Genomic DNA, 21,829 nt, shown 5'->3' on the forward strand with positions numbered 1-21,829 from the left:
CACTACAGTGTCAGAGATATTATAGTAGTAACTATACTCTAATATTGCTTTGAGGATTAAGTAAAGAAAGGCATGTAAAGGGCTTCGAATACATCTGAGCACGTGAACATATCATTTGCTACTGTGCACGCTCACCATTTGCATCAATAGCATCTACATGTCGGTGACAAATCTAACTTGGTTCCATGCATTTCCCTCTCACCTCCAAGAATGATTACTCAGTCCATTTGAAACAGATATGTTTTCAGTGCTTTATTGCAGCACCATGCCATGGGCACATCAAGGTGGACACCGTATCCAATAATTAATCCCATGACCACCATCTTTGGCTCACAAATGAATGAGTGTTTTTGGTGTCATGGTGAGTCCTCTGATTTTAGAGCTATTTGGTTCCCTTAGACTAGCAAACTGACCTGTTCTGTAAAAGGAGCTAATACTAATTTTAAGTTTTTTTTTCCTAGTACTGCTTTGTGTGAGTCTCTTAATATGTATTATTTTATTCAATCATTAGAACATCACTGAAAAAGAGGAAATTATCCCACTGTATAGAGAAAACAGGCTAATTAGCTTAGAAGGTAGTGTTTTGTGTGTATATGTGTATGCATGTTTGTGTGTTGTGACTAGGTGAATTGGACAGGTTCACTCGGGTGGTTGAGTTAAACGATCTCTCAATAATAATCAATTAATACCCTACTCCTTCTGTTTAGCCCTCTGCTTGGTGCACTTGGGAATCAGAACATTCACAGCATTGCCTCTACCTTCAAGGAAATTACAGTGCACACAGAAGGCAGGATAAACAAACATGCAATGATTATGATTGGCGAGCAAGTATGCTATAGAAGTAAAAAGAAAAGAGCAAGTGTTCCTGAAATCTACACGTCAGCTCATATACCTGCAGACTTAACAGCGCAATGTGAAACTGAGTCAGTAGCTGTATGGATCTTCTTCAAGAGCCCGTATTTTATGTTACATGTCATGAGGAATACAAAGCAGAGTAGATTCCAATTGTTGCCTTCAAGAAATAGAATCTATTTGAGAATATGAGGTTCACATCTAAGAAGATGCTGTAAGATAACAGATATTGTAGATACTGTGCGGTAACAATACTAAAAGGTACTGTACTTAGGAATGTATTCTTACTAGCCCAGTCCAGCAAACCTAGAGCGGAGGTGTCAAACTCATTTTTACCACGGGCCACATCAGTCTCACATTGCCTTCAAAGGGCTGAATGTAATTTTAGGACTGTATACATGTAACTACTCCCTAACAGTTAAGTGAGAGTTCAGTGCTGCCGCTGGGTGGAAACAAGGTGCCAGGCCAGATAAAACAAGGTGGAGGGCCGCATTTGGCCTGCAGGCCTCGTGTTTGCTACCTGTGGCCTACAGGGCGATGGACATAGAGTCTGTTGGTTATGGAATGGGTTATATGTGAAGTTTGTCCTAAGCTGGTCTCAGGGGAGCAGTAGAATTGAGGCAGAAAGGAAAGAAAGGAATTTGCATATAAAGTTAAGGCTTTGGGCATAATTGTGTCCTGTGTAGATGGTGTAGACTGATTCAAACAACACGGAGGATTCAGAAACGTGAGCAGAAGCTGGAGAATATAATGAAAGGTGGGAGGATAGATAATGGGTGGGTTTGAATGATGTAAATGGATGCTTTTTGTTTTGTTGTAGAAACTCGGATTTTGAAATGCATGATGTAAGGTAGAACCAGATTCATGGACCTTGATACTTAGACACTGAGATACTCTTGAAGAGTTTTTGGATGTGTGTGTGTTTGTGTGTGTACATTTGAGGAATTTTATTCCAAACTGAATTTTCACATTAATTCTATAGTCATAGGTAATATTCTATTCATATTATTTTACTTTATTTCTTTCTGTTCTTGTATATATTTTAGAGATTTTACATAGTTCTAGTCATAATATATTCACATTACATATTCTGCCTTTGCTACTTTATATCATAACCACTTTTCACACATTACTATATAATCTGCTGAAGACTTTAAGTAAGGCCAGAATATTGACTGCATAGCCTGCCCAATTGGGGAATGGCAGTTTTCATCAAGGCATACATTGAAATTGAAGTGATTGCGTGATATTCAGTATTAACTTGACTTACTGTGCTTGGCAAACTGGAGTAGGCTGTATCTAAAGATTTCCCAGAAGTTTCCTATTTCATTCATTTGTCAAGTGGAAGTCTCATAACTAAATAGTCACTCAGAGCTTTGTTGGTCTCTTGCTGGGCTCAGTGGATAACAAGTAACCTGTCATGCGTGAGGGGTTCTCTGCAGGAAGGGACGTAGTGCCCAGCCTAGGCAGGGCATGAAGTGTTAATCCAAGCAGTCTCCCTGTGGGCTGGCCACACAGCTTAAACTCAGACAGAGAAGGCAATCGGCTGGCCACCTATTGGATCTGTGGGGCTCTGAACGGCCAGTTTGCTGGGATTAACAGAGGTCTGGCTTTAACCATTGCATCTGCTTGCCTAACGGATCCTGTAAATGAACCTTAAACACTTGATTTAACTTAGCACTGTGCTCTAAATATCAGTGGCAAGAAAGAACTCAAGGATCCTGTTGAGTGTTCCTTTGCAAGGAAGGTGATATGAGCTGTGATGCCCTAAGAGCTGATGAAAAATAAGAACAATTTGGAAAACAAAATTAGTTCTTGCCATTTCCCCAGCAGTGAAGCCTGGGGCCTGCCACCCGGAGATAGAGTGTTGCCTTTCAGTACAGTTTGTTTCCGTGGCTCAGAGCCCTGTCTGGCTGGTGGAATGGCATCGTCCTTCCCACCTCAGTTGGCATTCCCTCGTCTTGCTACTCTGTGTCCTTGCTTGGCCCCTGGATCTCCTAGGGAAGCAGCTAGATGAGGAGAAGTTCAAACCTGCTGGGATAAGAGGTATTCCTGTCCCCTCAGAAAAGAATGCCATTGGCTGGCACAGTTCTAACCACCTGAATCTAAAAGAAGAAGAGAGTACAGAGAAAGGAGAGGGGGCCCTGCAGACCACTGAGAGCTGAAGAAGATGACCGGGGAGTTGTGATGGTTCCCTGAAGAAGTGACTCAGAGGAAGAAAGATATCCTGGTGGTGAGAGGTGGGAAAGAGAAGAGAAGTAGCTGAGGGCCGTCGTACCAGAACAGAAGGGCAATCACAGACAGCGATTTACGGAGTCAAGAAAAATAAAAACACGTTGATGATTCCTTTCTACTTTCGTTTCTTTCCCAACATTTTATTATTAAAACCTTCAAATATACACTAAAGTTGAGATAATTTTATAGTGAATGCCCCTATATCTACCACCTGTAGGGAATTTTAAAGCAGAAGAAATCAAATCGTTATTTTTGAAAATTCTGAGCTAGGAAGGAATTCCTGTCTTGCAGGAGGGTCACTGACAGCCACATCTCTGAGCCTCTGTGGGGTTCTGCCCCCACATCTAAGCCATGTTCAGTTCAGATGCAGGGGTTTGCTCTGTGAGTACTGGCTGAGACCCACCCCTTAATGTTCTCTGCATCCGTACCAAGCTACATGCTTACTTTCTGTCCCATTGTTGTCCCGACATGGAAAAAAGAGGGAGTCAGCTCACCTGGGTTTGTGATATCTCCTTATGAGTTGCCTTAGAGAAGCCTTCTCTTATTAAGTCTTACCTTGCATACACCGGAGAAATTGACAGGGCATGGACCTCAAGATGACCATTGAACAGTGACTCATTAATCTCAAGAGCTTCATCCTCTCATCTTCAATAAGCTCCAGATTTAATCAAGATCCTAATTTGCAGGGAAAAGTGTTCTGTTTCTCTTTTTATCCTAGGCAAATCCTCACCTCAGTTATAATAAGGAAAATAAAACAAAAAAGAAAAAGGATTAAAATGATCATATATATATATGTTTATCTATTTTTCAACCTATTAAAATGTTAGAAATGGCTTAAAATGGATAACACAGATATAACAAAATAAAAATCCAATACTATGACTAGGAATCTGACTTCTATATATATTCTGCTATCTGCATAGCTGTGCCAAAAGTGGATGATACAGGAATCAATAAAATACAGTCACTTCTCTGAATAGTCTTACAATCCAGTGGAATACAGGTTGAAAATACGAGAGATGTGGACTATTGCAGAAGAGAATATTGGCTCTATGTCCAGAGCCAATAGGAAGAGGTTACAAAACATGCTTCTACTTTGCACCAGGAGAAGGAACAGAATGACAAGCAAAGTCAAGGATGTCCAGTCTTTATTTCTCAGGATTAATACTTTACAGTTATTACAGTTATAGTATTTTTAATTTATTAATACTCTTCTTGGATACTGGATATAATCACAGTTTTGGGAAGCTGTGTAATTTTCTCTTTTCCTTTTTCAAGTTAGGATCCCTTAGGGATATGCAAATATGCAGATTTTGACAGTCTGAGATTTACAGGAAAGGAGGAAATTTCATATTATGCAGAGGATTAAAATTGGTCTTTCTATTCCCTTTAGCCCCTCATCACCTTGGACAGCAGCATTTCCTTCACGTTCCTTGCAGAGGGAACCAATACCATCACTGTTCAGGTGGCGGCTGGGAATGCTCTCATCCAGGACACAAAAGATATAGCAGTTCATGGTGAGCCCTAAAAATTGTCCTTGAGATGCCTCTTCCTACCCTGCCAATCCCCTCTCTCCACCCTAGTGACAACTGCTGATTGCTTTGGAAATTCACCACCAGGGCATGGGAAAATGATGCACGTCCACGATAGGTTGCCCAACCTTTTTCCTGCCTTGTTTCTGAATAAAGACAGGGTTGATAAAAGAAGCAGGGCACAGACAGGCATTTGTTGTCTTCTGAGATGTGTCTACATCACAACCTAATAGTCTCATTAGCTAGAGACTTATCATAAGTTGAAATGATCATGAGCTGGGCAAACTGTCATAGTAGCTGCTAGATCTGATGTCCTAGTGAAGTACCTACAACAAACACACAGCACCCATTTTTTTTGTGGGGATGAGGGCCCCTTTTTTGTGATTTTAAAAGTTGGAGGAGTCACGGTCCCTGACCTTGAAGAGCTCAGAGCTCAGGGACTGAAATGAACTACACATAACCTATGTGCTTTTTTGATTGGTGAAGATTCTAATATTATTGGCTGCAAAGGCTGAACATATGGCTAAAAATATAAGGACGGAGCAAGGCAGGAGAGTGGTAAATAGGACAAGTATTCTGTTCTGAATCCTGGAGAACCATTCTTCATTTTTTAATTTATTTTAAATAAAATTGTGCTTTTTCCACCATCTTACCCAACCTCCCCCAAGTCCCTGAACACAGTCATTATACCAGGGTTTTCTAGAAAGTTGTACTAGCTCCTCTGGGCTTTTCCTATATTTATTGCAAACATGATGCTCAGGCTCTCTCATTGGGCATCTAGAAGATTTTTTTAACTGAACATTTTTATTTAAGTATAAATATAATACAGAAAAGTAAACATAAGGGTTTTAGCTCCATGAATTACCCAGAGTGAACGAAGCTATGTACTCACCAACCAGATCAAGAAATTAAACATTGGCCACACCCTAGATCCAAGGTTTCAACCTTCTTCCTGGTCCTCCCACACCCCAGCCCTGAGGTGGTGCCGGCAGGATGAACAAGGGAGTGGGGGGAGGACAAAGGATTCTATTCTCATTAAGTCCAACTTGTTAATGATTCGTCACTGGCTCTGTATGGTACCACTTACACTAGCAAAAGTCTCCTTCTTTGGGGGTTTTATACTTTTCATTTCAGGTAATATTTTTTTATAAGAAGCACCTAAGATATTAGGAACTAAGAAAAAATGGCAGGAGTACAAATCTCTTTCCAGTCATCAAATCCCACTTTTTTTCAGAGGCCAAGGGACAGGCTGAAAAGAAGGAATTGTAATTGAGTCTATAAGAAAGAGCAGACCCTCTCCCTAAAGCATGGGGAGTGTGGAGTCTTCTCGCCTTTCACACCTGCTCTCAGCATCACTCACACACTCTCTCTTCTTACAGAGTATTTCCAGTCCCAGCTGTTATCATTCTCTCCTAACCTGGATTACCACAATCCTGACATTCCAGAGTGGAGGCAAGATATTGGCAATGTCATCAAGAGAGCTCTGGTTAAGGTAAGTGGGCTATATATTTGTTTAAATCTTTATGAACAAAGTGCCAGATGGTGTCCTCCAGGATAACTTTTCATAGATAAAAACCACTATTCTGTACTTTGATTAGGATTTTCTGTAAAAAAAAAAAAAAGAGAGAGAGAGAGAGGAAAAAATGGAAGGAGTCAAAGAATGATGGTGGAATGGTGGGGGGTGGAGTGGAGGAAGAAAGAGAGAGGGGGGTAGAGACAGAGAGAGAGGAAGGGGCCAATGTTTGAGGGTGGAGATTGGCCCCATATTTATTCTAATTGTTTTCTAAGACAGGAGCTTGACCTCTTTAATGAGATAATGAGGGCCACTCATTGAGTCTATACTAATATTATTCACTTGGCTGACTTTTTGTCTGCCAAAAGGGTTTTCTTAATCAGACACTTAGATTCCAAGACCACTGTTGGCCATATATGGTGATCAGAAGGCTAAAGGCCAGGAAACAGAGCGTGCCAGCAGACTTTCTAGAATTAACCAAGGTCAGAGAAAGTTGAAAGGGTGTTGTTAAACCTTTTCTAAGAGCTAGGCACTAGAATATAATGATGAATAAAACATGGTCAGTTCTAATATGCAGCTAGTTCTATGCTAGATAGAGGCTTGTCTGCATATCAAAAGAGCATGGCAAGAAGTGAGATTCACTTCATTCAGAAAAGTGCAAGCTTAGCACATATTGGTGATTCAATAAATACTTATGAACTATCAGAATGGTTTTTGGAGAAGATACTTGGACTGTTTTAAGGGATAAGTAATAGTTAACAGGATGATATCTTTCAGGTGGAATGAACAGCATGTGCAAAGCTGTGGACTACTGAAAGAACACAGTATATTTGGAAATTGCAGAGTTTAGTGTAGCCAGTCTTTAGGTGTTAAGGGCTAGGGTAGATAATGTTCAGGGGGTGTGGTTAAATCATTTTGTGAAGGGTCTGAGAAGCTAGAACAGGTTTGATCTGCCTCTTAAAGGCACTGAGAAGTGTGAAATGTGGGTTTTTTAAATGTTAGTAAAAATTCCTGACAATAGATTTATGAATCAGATATCCATTCTAATGGCAACGCAGAGGATGGGTTCTGAGGTAGAAAGTAAGTAGAGTGGGGGAAGATTTCACAAAAGATGATAGTTATAAGACTGCCACTGTTATCCTGGCCAGAGATAATAAAATCCTGAAGAGGAAGGATTCAAAGGCTACTTGGGAAGTTGAAAAATAGAATTGATGACCAATAAAATGTGGTATGAATGAGAGGGAGGGAGGAACATACTGTGGGAACCATAATGATTTGATCTTTCATCTGAGTTTGGAGAAACAACTGGGTGAAGATAACCAGGAGACCTGGAAATGTAGATCTGAAGATCAGGCAGACGTTCCAGCTGGAGGTAGAGAGGTGGGAGCTGAGGTGGTGGCAGTCCCCAGACACGCCCCATCAGGGAGTGTGGGGGCAGGGCAGACACTTTCCAAGACAGAGGAGAAAGCTGCATGGACAGATGTGAAGAAGGAGCTGACAGAAAGCAAGAAGAATGAGTAAAAGTGGAGACATAAGAGCATTCCTATGGGGAATTGTCCAAAGGATGGACTTTACCTCAAATCTTTTAACAAAGAGATTGCTCATAGAAAAGGATTAAAATGAGGCCATTCTTGGATGCCTTTGACTGTGAAACATCCATAATTATGTTGTATTTTATATAATTTGATTTATTAAAAACATATAAGCTTTTAAATAAATAACTTGGTAATTATAATAGTAATCCTAATAATAATAATCAGCCATGCCAGTTGATACCTTGGTCTTAAATATCATTAAGAAATCACTCGTATGTCCCTCTGAATGAGGTTGAATGACTCCAGACACATAGCTCCAAGGTCCCCAACTTACTGATTGATGCTCTCCATGATGCTCTCCAAGATGACAGTTGCCTAGGACAAAGGGTCACACCAGCCACGGCTTAGCCACTTCCCTCCATGGGGTAATTCTTTGCATTTTGACATCAGCCTGGTCCCTGGAGGCTTGTTTACTGTGACTGGTTAGGATAAGCCTTCTTTCCCTGATGCGGTCGGGCACCTAGACTTCTTGCTACCCAGGCTCTTACCTTCCAGCAGGATACACTGAGGCCTCTGGTGAAGACAGCTCAGGTCCCAAGGGGGTACCCATGGTGGACGCTAGGTTTCTGACTGCTGCTTATTACTTCTTCTCAAGTTGACCCTTTCACTGTTTGTTGTCACATTCCCGAGAGTGAACTCCAATCTCTACATCTAATTATAAAGCTGAGCAAATGGGAAACAACTAACCCCACCACTTCCATGCAACCCAGCAACTATTTATTGAGTCTCTGCTTTGCCAGGCATCTTTGGAAGAGTGAGCTGATGGCAAATCCCCTCAGGCAGGTCTGGGCAAACATACGATAAGCTATCAGAGAAAAGACTATACTGATGGATGTACTCATCTGTCACAGTGGACGTGATCTAAGTCCCCTGTGACTGCAGGTAGTGCACTGGGAGGGGTGAGGGCAGGACGCTGGCATGGAAGAGGTCACTTTCAGCAGAGATCATCAAGGAGGAGGCTAGTAGTTCTGCCAAATCAAAAATGACATCATCATATATGGATTGGCACAAGAAGTGTTGTTCTGGGTAAGACCTTCAGGAGACACAAAAGAAAGAATAGTCATCTGCTTTATAGTGGGAAAACTCAAGAGTTTTGTTTTCATTAGGAATTTGCTTTCAGACAGAAGCTTCCATTTAAGTTTTTATCATAAAGCAACATAAACACTCCTTTTACTAAACACTCAAGAATAGAAAAATTAACTCACAATCTCAGCATCTTAACATAACTTTTAGTGTTTTGTTTTGCTCTTTTACTCTGATACACTCTTATTTTTATAGAGTTGTAACCAAAGAAATAGAAGGACATAGATTAGAATGCAGCTATCATGAGTTTTTTTTCATATTGGCTCACGGCACTAATTGTCATCCTAATGGTGGAGAAACATTCCATCAGATTGATGATGTCATTATTTACTTAATTTTTTCAAATACTTCTGTTTTCCCCACTTACTTGCTATTAGAAGTAAGGATGAGAGCATGTCCTTCTGCATATGCCTTATTTCTATATTTTGGGATATTTCTCTAGGACAAACACTCCAAGTTACAGTAATTGAATGAAGGGCCTGCAAATTTTTATGGCCTCAAAGTCCCCTGAAAAACAAATTGGCAGTCTATACTGATTTTACTGCTGCCAGCAACAAATGAGGGGACCTCTCAATTGAAGCCTCACCAATATTAGCTGTTTGAAGTTAATAAAAAATCCTGCTTTAGTAAGTGAAAACCAGTGCTGCTTTGCTTTTTCGCCTTTCATTTGCATTTCCCAGGTTTGTTTATAACTTCTTCTTCCTCATTTGCAGCCAGTCTCTGTTCATGTGTTATCCAGAACTCTAGTGCAGAAAAACAAAATATGCAGGGAGCTTTTGCAAATGTTCCCAGCAAACAATAATTTGGAAATTATTTGTAATACTATTTAAGCTTCAGTAAAAATGCACGTAAGAGCAGAGGAGGTTGTGAAACTAATAATTCCTTACCTAGCGCTTCTAGTGGAAAACAGAAACAAGGCCTGAATGTCAGTTGGATCCTGTACCTAAAGTGCTGTATTTAAAAAACATATAAGCCTTAAACCTGTGCATGTTCTGCTTCTTGTCATTGACTCAGGGAAGGCTAGCTCCCCTATGACTTCACTCTTTGGTTTGCACACCTTTGCAGGTAACTGGGGTCCCAGAAGACCAGATCCTGGTTGCTGTGTTCCCTGGCCTCCCTACGTCAGCAGAGCTCTTTATCCTCCCCCCAAAGAACTTGACGGAGAGGCGGAAAGGCAATGAAGGGGACCTGGAACAAGTAAGTGAAAGTGAACTTGGCTAGAACACTAGTGTGCACCTCACATTCTAGGGGGACCCAAAGTTAATTCCATCTAAACAGGGAGACGTTCTCTCCCATTGGCCCATCAGCCTGCTACTATTTGTCCAAACTCAGGGCTTTGAAAAATAATCAGCCTAATCCAAAATAAACACAGATGCACACAGACGGGAGCAATCAGCATCATTCATTCCAACAGTTGGCATCCCTACACCTTGCTCGTATCTTCCACACAGTGACTTGTCCCTGCAGAAAGAGAGGTGGGTGAAAGAGAGGGAAATTTGAGTTTCTCTTTTGCTGGGAAAATGTTGCTTTCTATCTTTAAAGATCCTAGTCAATCTAAGTTCTGCTTCTGGGGAGAACATGAACTGCTTTAAACATGTTTCTGTGGAGAGAGATGGATTGCCTCATCTTACCTTGACCAAGGAAGCAGCATTTCCAAATGAGACTGATTTGTGGTCCTTACCAAAGGGACAGTTACTTCCTGTGATCAGCATAGTATCCAGGAAGAAAAGGAGATGGTTGGCCCCATGCTTCTCCCTCAGTCCCTGCTCATACTGGGGTCTTGGTGTCTGTGCTCTGCTCCACCCTCCCCTCCCTTCCCCTGATGCTAAGTCAGAGGTTACAATAAGTGAGAATGAGGCTGCGAAAACCCGGCATGAATCAAACACTTTTGCCCCTGTAGCAGGTGATCATTGTATGTATATCTTCCACATCCCTCTGCTCCTCACCTGGCCCACACCCCATCCCTACATCTGTCCTCAGTTTGTCTCAGATCTCAAGCAGCACAGATGTCATCACAGTTGTTTCTCTGGGAAGTGGAGTAGATCCTTGCACTTCAGGGTTGCGTAGTGAACTTGGCCAGAAATAAACTCAGCTAATGCATGCATCACTTTTACAAGATCTCTTTATTCTGAACTAGCAAGTGGCATGTGTGAATTATACTTGGAAACTACAATATCCATCCATTTAGATAAATCGGTAATTACGGTGACAAATAGCAGCTGTGATATGAAGGCACGTACAGCAAGATAAGCATTAGGGACAGCAGCCTAAGTCTGCCTATGCTTCCATGAGGGAATTACCAAGTGATTAAATTGATGTTATGTGTTCTGAGATTTGCTGGGGAAAAGTGAAAAGGAAAAATTATCCCATAAAAAGGAGGCAGCTTCCACTTTGATGCTTGCCTCCCATTATCTCTAAAGGGAAGCAGAGGGGTGGGCTGGGGTATATGTGCCTGCTTAGTCCTGACAGGGCCTCTCTACCCTCTGTGTATTACTTGATCAGATTAAAGAACTAATGATGGGTCGACTTTCTTTCACTGGAACCCACTGAAGAGTTTTCTATTGTAAGTTAAAAGGCATGGATAAAAGAGCAGTGAACTAAATGTTGAAGGAAACATCAATGACCGTTATCAACTGGAATTTACTAGGTGACTTTGGACATACCTCTTTCTGTCTCATTATTGTCTCCAGTATAAGCAAATAATGTCAATTACTTTTTTGGCTTTATAGTGCTCTAAGGGAACCATATTGATACAGATGTCCCAATAGCCTGTCCTCTGATTTAACATGGTCTCTCTCTCTTTTTTTTTCACCTGTTGACCCTGGTTTCTTACTCTATGAGGGAACATTGTCACAGGTCATGCCTTGCCATGTGTCCTCTGTCTCTTTTTTCCTAGATTGTAGAGATGCTGTTTAATGCTCTAAACCAAAACTTGGTCCAGTTTGAACTGAAGCCAGGGGTTCAAGTCATTGTGTATGTCACACAGCTGACATTAGGTAAGTGAGTGCCTGTTTGGAGTCAGGGGAAAATGGGTATGGTGGTCTGCTATCCTGGAGAGAAAAGGGGGGAGATAATTAGCAAACACTTCTCCATAAATGCCTGAAAATGGCTCTGTGGCAGGGCTCTTTTACATAGGGATGGTTAAGAAAGATTAATTACATCTTTCTTGAGGCTTCCTGTTGAGGTGGCAAAAAGACTTTCTCAGAAGTGCCTTGCATAATACTTTGTAGTTCCATCCATGCTGTAGCAAAGGGTAAGAGCTGGAAAGTGTTATGCTAAGTGAAATAAGCCAGGTGGTGAAAGACAAATACCATATGACCTCATCTTTAACAGGAACCTAAATAACGAAACAAACAAATAAGCAAAAATATAACCAAAGACACTGAAATAGAGAACTGGATGACAGTGACCAAGGGGAGAGGGGAGGAAATTTCAGGGGAAAAGGGGAAGAGTTTACAGACACAAATATAAAGGACACATGGACAAAAACTAGGGGGTGGTGGATATGGGAGAGAGGTGGGGAGAGCCGGGGTGAGTAGGTTGCTATGGGAGTAAAAGACAGAAAACTGTACTTGAACAATAATTAAAATAAAATAAAAATAAAATTTTAAAAAGTGCCTTGCTATTGAATCCTTAGATGATCTTGGGGAAAATCTACAATTTCCTTGGGTCTTGGTTTTTTTTTTTTAAGCTGTAACAGTTGGGATTATATTAGGCAGTCCTCAGACTCTCTTAATTTCTGTGATTTTCTGATTCTATAAATCTTGATTGTTAAGTCAGATCAGATCCCTTAAGTTTAAGTTGAAACAGAGATCAAGTGTAGTTGGTTGATTTGTAAAAGTAATAAAAGAAGATCAGTCCCTTTTGGCACACACTTCTGGCTCTTTGGAGTAGCCTATTTGCTAAATGTCCCATATTGCTCTAAAGGCTGCCAGATGTGAAGATTCCAGATGTGCTCATCCAGCGGTGTTTCACCAGAACAGTGTAAGGAGACTGGAGCATTGCACCAGTGTTTAATCCAAAGTTTCCCCGTGAGCTACCTGCAGTTGTGTTGACAGATGCTCAGGCTGCATAAGACAAAGGACAGTTAAGTCCTTCTTCCACTCCCCTTAGCTGGACATACATTGTGTGTCCTCAGTTTACACCAAGAACGGCAAGTCTCTCTGGAAGAACAGAGGGGTTTACTTTCTATAAGAAGCCATGATTAGGGTGATTAGGGATATAATTTCATCATTGAAACCAAGCTTTCTATGCTCAGATAGCATTCAGGGCAGTGGGAGACTGGCTAGAAAGGTGGAACCCCCCCGCCCACCTCCTTTCTCCAGTGGGTACTCACTTCAGCTAATACTTTCCCAGTGAGCATATTCTTTCCTCCTAGCTCCACTGGTGGACTCCAGTGCTGGGCGCAGCAGCTCAGCCATGCTGATGCTCTTGTCGGTGGTGTTCGTTGGCCTGGCTGTGTTTCTGATCTACAAGTTCAAAAGGTATGTACTACCATCACTCCATTTTGATCTTGGGGCTAGATTCCTGGGAGCTGGTTCTTCTTGCAACCAACATTCCAAAACTCATCCCAGTTATGTGATATTAATTTTCCTTGAAACTCTGTTTGGTTTAGGGTCTGGGAATAAATAAGTTTAAGAATAATCTGAACTCTATTTAATTTAGAACTATATTGAGTTAGGGAAATGAAGGATAGTCTATGAAATCAATTTATTATCTCTGAGAGAACTGTAAGGAGTTTTTGAACTTCACCTAAATTTGTGAAATAAGGTCTCATATATTCAGGGTATCTTCTTCTGCAACTTAGCAACCATTCAGGGTGGGTAAGTAGAGAAAATGCTCATGTATGAACACATGCACACACAGTTTCTTATCTTGGGCTGCAGCTATTTAAATATGAATGCTAAAAATATTTAACCTTGCCCTGACTGGTGTGGCACAGTGGGATGGGTGTCATACTGCAAACCAAAAGGTCACCAGTTTGATTTCCAGGCAGGCACTAGCCTGGATTGTGGGCCAGCTCCCCAGTTGGGGGTGTGTAGGAGGCAACCAATTGAGGTTTCTCTGGCACATGGTTGTTTGTCTTCCTCTCTCTCTCTCCCTCCATTTCCTTCTCTCTAAAACTAGATAAATACAATCTAAAAAAATTAACCTTATCCTCCTCCCTCCTTTCTAGCTTGTAAAGGAAATTTGATCATGAAAACCAAATTCTATATATATTACTCCCCAGGAGGACTAATATGACAGGATACTTACTTAGAAACATGAAAACGAAATCAATAATTCTTTACCATTTTTTAAATAATTCAATACTTCTACCAAGAGGTAGACTAGTTAAGAGTATGACCTCTGAAATAAGACAGACCCAATTTTTATTTTTACCATTTGTAAACTTGGGCAACTGGATTTGCTCTCTAAGCCACTTTAGTTTCCTCATCTGTCAAAAAAGGAAAACAATAACACTTTATAGATTTGGTGTATGGTTTAAATGTAATAATATCTGTACCAGGTACATACTAAATAATCAACAAATCTAAGTTATTATTATAAATAACAAAAAATGTGCCTTCCAAAGGTGACTTCTGTGTCACAAACTGGCTCATAGTAGGTTCACAAAAATCATATCATTGGCATATAAATGTGCTTCATAGGAAGCCTGGGTAAAGTAGGACTATTATTAACTATCATCAGATGAGTTTTGAAAGCCTACTTGGTCCTGGGAGTGTTCCTGGCCATTAAATGTAATGCATTTAGATTTTGGAAGAGATTAGTGTTAAAGGTGCTCCAGTCCACCCCTTCCCTGCTCCCTTTAGCTCTCCTCTAGCGAATATCGCAGGCTTCAAAATACCAGTTTTACTTATTTTCCATCTCTACATTATGCAGAACAGCAGGAATCCTTCAACACCCTCCACCAGAATGACCTAATGAGGTTTACCTTCCTACTCAATTTGTAGAGCCGTATAAGTTTAGGTTCTCTTGGATCAAGCTTGTCAGCCCACCTGCCATGTTCCCTTTGAAAATAAGGGGGAAACCCTTCATATTACAGTTAGAAAGCAAAGATTCAATTGAGAAATGGTCTGGTCAAGGCAACACCCATTTATGGATGTACTTCAGTTACAAGCAAAGCACACTTTTATTCATCTAAGTATTTGATTGTTGGGAAGGCTGGTGGTTGCTGCAGCTTGAAGATGAACTATCCCAAATTTACTCACCTGGCCCCTAAAATTCCATGCTTGCTGAGGACAAGGGTCAGTAGAAGTCCTGCAAAAATGTATTTTTGTCAGGTGTCAAGAAATTAAGGCAAGACTTACCCAAGGACTTACAGAGTTTTCTGTTCTCTTGGAAATGCTGCCAAACTCCCCAGTCAACTTGTTAATGTAGGGGTCTCTAAATGTATACACTTCAATACTTGGATTTATGCCAGGTAGTGCCATCTCTGAATTATCCTACCTTTGTAGTCCCTAAACAGTAGGCAACCTTTCTATGTCCCTGACGGTGAATCATGCAGCCAAGCCTACCAGAAACAAACACCAGGCAAACTAGATACACAAAGGAGTCAGATAAAAGTTACCAGTCAGCAGTTACCTTTGTTTTTCTAGCCTCTTTTTCTGGGAGTTCTCCTCCCAATGTTTAAGGCCTGTGGTGGAGGTCTAGTTGGATCTTCTTTAATTTCTTTGGTCTCTTTTCCTCCTCATCACAAGGAACTCCAGTGATGGCATATTGGACTGTGCCTGGCTTGCTGACGAGTAAGGTCAAGTTCTTGCCCCTGAGTTCTAGAGTCTCCTTTGCTTCATTTACTATTGTCCAAAAGATGAAAGTGCTCCATAAGCTGTACTGTCCAACACAGTAGTCACTAATATGATCAAGGAACTGAATTTTAAATTTTATTTAACTTTTGTTAACTTAAATTTCAGTGCCTAAACCTTCCCAGTGAACACTTGGATAACACAGTGTAGAGAAAGGACAGTTTTGTTTTTGTTTTCAGATCACTAGGCATGCCGAATTTTCAGACCCCAAACTTTCTCTCTCTAATCACCAGGATTAACTCATTAAACCATTCATTCAGCAAAAACTCACTGAGTGTCTACTGTGTGCGACGCACTGAAAACCATCTCAGTACCCTAAGCGCTCACTTAACAGGGGAAGGAGAATAGCGATACCATGAGCCCCAAGCTTATTTTAAGTAAATATCACCCTGTCTCTCACATTTGATCTTGTTCTTCTATGGTGACTGCTATGACTGATGTTAGGCAAGATAATTAAAAATCATTATAAGATGGCTTTTATTTTCTGAACACTCTGCCTTCTTTCTATACTATAGATTCATTTTTTTCCTGGTTACCTGAGAAAACATTCTCCAGTATTTTTTTTAAGTAAGGCTTTCATCATAGTCTGAAGCCCACTTCACTGACTCTCAATTTCCTCCCATGGGCTTCTAGCACTTATCATAGTTGTAACAAACAAATAAAAACTGAAGCTTTTGTAGGGACTCGGGTTGATCCATCTTCCTGCACTTATTTGAATCTCCATGAATGTGGAGCCCAAGACATGCCGCTACGACTACTTCCCACATTTCTTATCTGCAAACTTTGGGTTTAGTCTTGACTTAGATTCTCAACAGTCCTACAAGTGGATGTGTTAAGAAATGAAATGTAATTTGACAAATTCTGAAATGCTGAAAATTGTTAACATGTAAAATTTATTCTCTTCCAAGCATCAATTAAAAATGTTGAAGGAATCTGCCTGTTTTTAGAGACTGAAATAAATGAACAACCTTTATAAGGGCAAATTTATCCCAATCCTCAGAGGTATCATTAGGAGAGCAGGAAGGCGCCTGAGGGTAGGGGGAACAGTGAACTCTAGCTACAACTCTGAAGTTATACAGGCTTGCGTGATCAGGAATGCTTTTACTGCCCCCAGCACCTAATAAATATTACAGTTCATCCCGATGTTCATGAGTAATATGTACTTTTATGATTAGAAGAAATCTAAGTCATTAGGCTGCACTTTTATTTAGATAAGAAAGTAGGGGCCAGCATAAATTTTTAATTAGGAACATTTAGAGAGCCTATGATTTGCTGCCTCACATAGTCTATTCATTCAAGGTTCTTGTAAATTATATTAAACTGGTTCAGACCAGTAGGAGTCACGAGGATACCTCCGATTAAACATGAAAACTGAATGCTGGGGGAAGGTTAGAAATGACCCATGTTTTAAACCTATTTTTTTTATCTTTCCTTATGAATTAGTTATAGGAAAGCCCAATTAAATGCCCCCACACTGTACATCCAGTGGAGATTAGAGTGGGGGTGGGATATAGAAGCTTGAAAATATTACTGGTTGGTGACACAGCAACAGAGCGAAATGCACAGAATGTTCTAGATTGGGGTGGTTGTCAAATGTTTCAAATTCTAATAACATCTATGCCAGTGATCAGCTTCATGAAATGTATGAACATCAGTCCAATCTCCCAATTGTTTAATGAGATAGAAAGATCTCTTCTGGATGTAATATTCCAAGATAAAAAGCATTGTGTTTATTTTGTTTGAGAGCATAATATGAAAATAGGAAATAGAAGGAGCCCATGGTTTAAGGTCATTTATTCATTCAACAAATTCTTACTGAATGTGAACCATGTGCCAAGAACTGTGCTCAGTTACGTGTATAGCAGTGAAGATAAAAATATATTTATGCACATCGGACTTTTAGTCTAGTTGGAGAGACAGAGAACAAGTCACAGATGCTGTCTGTTGTATCACCTTAAACAGATGCCCTATTCATTTCTTTCATAGACACTATCTCATTACATATTTATAAAAGGAGAGGTTGGGTGGTCCGGAGAGATCTCTTGGAAATGACATGTAAGCCAAGTTCTGAATGACACTATCATGAGATGAATAGAAAGGGGTGTGTTACAGGGGGAACAGTTGCTTTGAAGTCCCGGGATGGGATTAATTTGATGGTTAGAGTCTTGCAACTCAAAGTTAGGGTCTCAGAGCAGGAGCATCAGCATCATCTGAGCTTGGCAGAAATGCAACATTTCAACCCACCTTGTCCAGACCAATACAGGCACAAAAGCAAAGATTCTCAATCCTAATGCTTAATCTTAAGCATTCCTGATCACACAAGGCTTTAATGAGAACCTGGGGGAAGTATAATCACTTTATAGTTTGAGAAATGCTGGACTGTAGGAATTCAAAAGCTGGAACACTGTGGGTCAGGAGATACATAGAGGTGGGTCAGGAGATAAACCTTTGCAATTTTAACTTGAACCTGTCTGTTCTTCCAACCTCAAGTCTGTCTGTCTTTTTTCCAAACCCACTACTTTTGTGTCTTTGAAAAAAGTGAACGTCTCTTAATCTTTGCCTTAATCCTCTCTACAATCTTAAAAGGAAGCTATTGTTATTCCTATTGAACAGATGAGGAAACTGACTATGGAAGTATTTAAGATACTTGGCTCATGAATAATGTTCTGAAAAAAAATACTAGCAATGGCTATACATTTTTTATTTCTTAACTGTTCATAAAGGAAACCAATATGAATTGGTTAAATTGATGCAAATTTAGGGAGAAAAAAAAGGTCTTCGCACTATGATACAGCCCTATGAGTCTCAAAATCCAGCTCCTTTAAACTCTTATTAGTAGATAAATGTTATAAGGATTTTAGTGCATACATGATAGAGAGCATTGCCTTTCTGTTTACTCTGGCTTGGTTTTTGCTCCAGAAGAAAGTGCATTCCTCAGGGAGTTCTGTGGTTTACATATCCCCTGGGCATCTTGGTCTCTGACACTCTGTTTCTTGGCTTCATGACACCTGTGTCTGGGTGACCATTCCCTTTCCATGACATTGGCCTAGCATCTTCCTTTGGCTTATCGCCCAGGGTTTCCAAATGCCCAAGTTCTATATGTTCTGTGATCATAATCTGATTTTACTCCCGACCATGTAGGAAAATCCCCTGGATTAACATCTATGCTCAAGTTCAACATGACAAGGAGCAGGAGATGATTGGGTCAGTGAGCCAAAGTGAAAACGCCCCCAAAATCACACTCAGTGACTTCACCGAGCCTGAGGAACTGCTGGACAAAGAGCTGGACACCCGGGTCATAGGTATGTGTGCTGGTACCACAAGCTCCTGTGTCCTCTGTCCTCTACACCCTCAGTCAGCCAACCGGCTAGGCCTGTTCTTCAGATAGTTCCAGAACTGGCTGCAGTGGCACAGTCATGTTTGAAAATTTGCCTGCCACCTCTGGACACATCAAATTGGCAAAATTATTTTCCCTTAAAAGTAGAGCAAGTTTGAAATTGTTGAAATCAGAGTTGGGGAGGGATGAGGCCCATTATCCATCACTGTTGAGTTTTTTCTTTTTCTCCCTCCTATAAAGCAAAAGCATGAACAACAATAAAAACAACAATTATCAGCACATGATCATGAACCACACAAGAAAGCATTCCATGTCCTCATTAATAATCACAGTAATGGGGGCTCTGCCATCCGATAACCCGGGTCCATTTTATTGTTCAGACAATCCCCTTGCCCTGCCAGTCTATGAGCTCTACAACTTCCTTGTGCCTCATATTCCTCATCTGTGACATAGGAATAATAGTACCTACCTTCAGAGACTTTTGTGGTGATGGAGTGATATTATGTCAATTAGCACAGTGCCTGCCACAGAGTAAGTGTTCAGTGCATGGTGCCTATCACTATAGATGGAGTATAAGTATTAGAGCAGAGTATTAGTAGAGGATAAGATGGCAAGGTGTTGTTCTACCTATTACGCTGGTGTGGGAGATGGCAAACTTTAGATGTAGGTCAGATAAGCCAGTGAGCTTACGGGATAGAATATCTAGGTGCCCTGTTAAATAAGTGCATATTAAGCACCTGTGGCTTTGTATTGAGCAGGAAATCAAACACAGACTCCTCCCCTTATGAAACTTACACCCTTCTCTCCCTCTCTCTCTCTCTCTCTGTCCCCTGCAGGAGGCATTGCCACCATTGCAAACAGCGAAAGCACAAAGGAGATTCCCAACTGCACTAGTGTTTAACACCAACAAGCCACGTGGTCAACCATCTCTCTGACTTTTTATTTTTGATGATTACTATTACTATTATTATGGAAGCAAATGAAATGTCTTTTTTTACCCTTTGTTTACCAAGGGCCCCTTCATAAATAGCAGGCAGATGCTTACTTAGCTTTGGGAGGTGTTCATAGCTGATTAAAATGAGATAAAAAGGATAAATGGCTATATTTGTGCTATGGGCACTTGCTTTATTCTGCCATTAATGGTTCAAGGACTCTCTTTTTCCTTGTGGTCTCTCTATGTTTTTATAAGTTGGATTGGCTTTTCATTAACCTCCTATCCCCCGAATCACCAACAACCTCATCCCCTAGCACATGCACCTAAAACATCAACCATTTCCCAGTTAGATCTGCAGGAGGTAGGTTGGTGGGGCGTGAACTAGCTGCAGCAAGAGTGCACACCTTCAGGGAGGAGGCCCTGCCTCGTGCATGTCAATAGTGAGGCTACTGATGGCTTCTTGTATATAATTACAATGTAAATAGCTTTTTATTTCCTAAGAAATAATTTAATGTTTAGTAAAAAAGAAAACAGAAAAAAGAAAGATGTGTGTGTTGGCTTATGCACTCACCCTCAGAGCTGACCAACCCCAGGCCTGGTTGACGTGTTGGGTTCTGGATGCTCTCCAGTTGTCTGTCACAATTAACTCTTGCATCTCTGTGTCCATGCCATAGCTGGTTGCCACTTATGTATATGGGGTGGGGGGCTCGGGAAGGGGAACTTCTTTGGGATGATTCGTAAAGGAAGGACTATAGGAATATCATGGAACATGGAGTCTTATTGTTCCATCAGTGACATGGAAGAAGTTGCGAGATGAAACCCGCCAGAGACTTCAAACTGAGATCCAGATGGAGGACAAGGGTTCCCCTCCAGGAGGACGAAATGCAGGATGTCAGCACGAGAAAATGCTCTTCTCTAACAAAGCCAGGCAACAGATCTAAAAACAACAGTGAATCTGCTTTCTGGTTGGATTCCAAAGAAATGGATAGTGTTTCTGGAAGATTCCTGAGCTATTTTTAGCTGAGAGTAGTCCTCTGGACACTAGATTCAGGCCAGCAAGTGACTTGGCAGGGGAGGGGTTACTGGGGTCTGGAGGGAAGTGTCATTTCTAGAATCGTGAGTCCAGGCAAACCTTGTGGGCCAAATAGGGGTCTAGTCTTTAATGATATTAGTCAAAAGATGATTTTAGCAAAGCTGTGCTGTTTGCTTGTCAGATGTACACAACTTCCCTAAAGTCAAACGTCTGCCTTCAGTTCCCGTAAGATAGCTCCTGCCCCTGGAGTGAGTGGCTCCCGACACGAGTACTTTCCTTCCCAGCACCTGCCCCTTCACACATTTAGACATGCCAGTTGTTTTCCGTAGGCTCCCTTTAAGCCATGCTGTAAGCAGTTTTTAATTTTCAGGCTCAGCCTGTGCACACTGTTTTAGAAAATGATACACTGTGTATATATACATATATATATATATATGGGAGGAAAGGCCAAAATTTCACCCATTAATATTTGTGGGATGTCGTTCACATTTCTCTCTATGAGAACGTGATGTGCATCGTCTGGCTACAGCATAGGTCAGGATTAGGAGTATTTCAAAAGATCCTGCTTTTTTGTTTCAAGGGTTAAATGGGGCAGACAATTGCAATACTTGTACTAAACAATGGAATATAAATGCATGAGTCGTATCTATATATACAGTATATGTATATATACTGTTCTTGGTTTTATTGTTCCATTTGAATATTTCTACTGTAAAAAAAAGACAGTGGTTTTGAAATTGTTGAAAATAAATGTATTTTTGTACATCAAAGCTGGATATGTGTCTGAGATTTCTTTGGGCAGTTTTATCTAGTCTATCAGTTATCTATTGCTGCAATATGCCAAATGGCAAAAAAAAAAAAAAAAAAGGAATAGCTTATAGCAACAGATATTTATGGTTTTTTGTGTGT

At 40.7% G+C, this 21,829-nt stretch overlaps 1 protein-coding gene across 1 annotated transcript in view; it reads left to right on the plus strand.

Annotated features, from left to right (window-relative positions):
• The window catches only part of SORCS3 (sortilin related VPS10 domain containing receptor 3), a 559,312-nt gene extending 537,773 nt beyond the window's left edge, over positions 1-21,539 (plus strand). The window contains exons 21-27 of the mRNA XM_037159520.2: positions 4,481-4,604; positions 5,999-6,111; positions 9,876-10,007; positions 11,707-11,806; positions 13,189-13,294; positions 18,758-18,918; positions 19,790-21,539. Of these exons, the coding sequence (XP_037015415.2) occupies positions 4,481-4,604; positions 5,999-6,111; positions 9,876-10,007; positions 11,707-11,806; positions 13,189-13,294; positions 18,758-18,918; positions 19,790-19,854 (801 nt within the window). The 3' untranslated portion in view covers positions 19,855-21,539. The remainder of the gene's footprint in view (positions 1-4,480; positions 4,605-5,998; positions 6,112-9,875; positions 10,008-11,706; positions 11,807-13,188; positions 13,295-18,757; positions 18,919-19,789) is intronic.
• Positions 21,540-21,829: the final 290 nt, after the last annotated feature.

The sequence above is a fragment of the Artibeus jamaicensis genome, unplaced genomic scaffold, assembly GCF_021234435.1.
Source record: "Artibeus jamaicensis isolate MK-2021 breed Jamaican fruit bat unplaced genomic scaffold, CSHL_Jam_final contig_490, whole genome shotgun sequence".
NCBI lineage: Eukaryota > Metazoa > Chordata > Mammalia > Chiroptera > Phyllostomidae > Artibeus > Artibeus jamaicensis.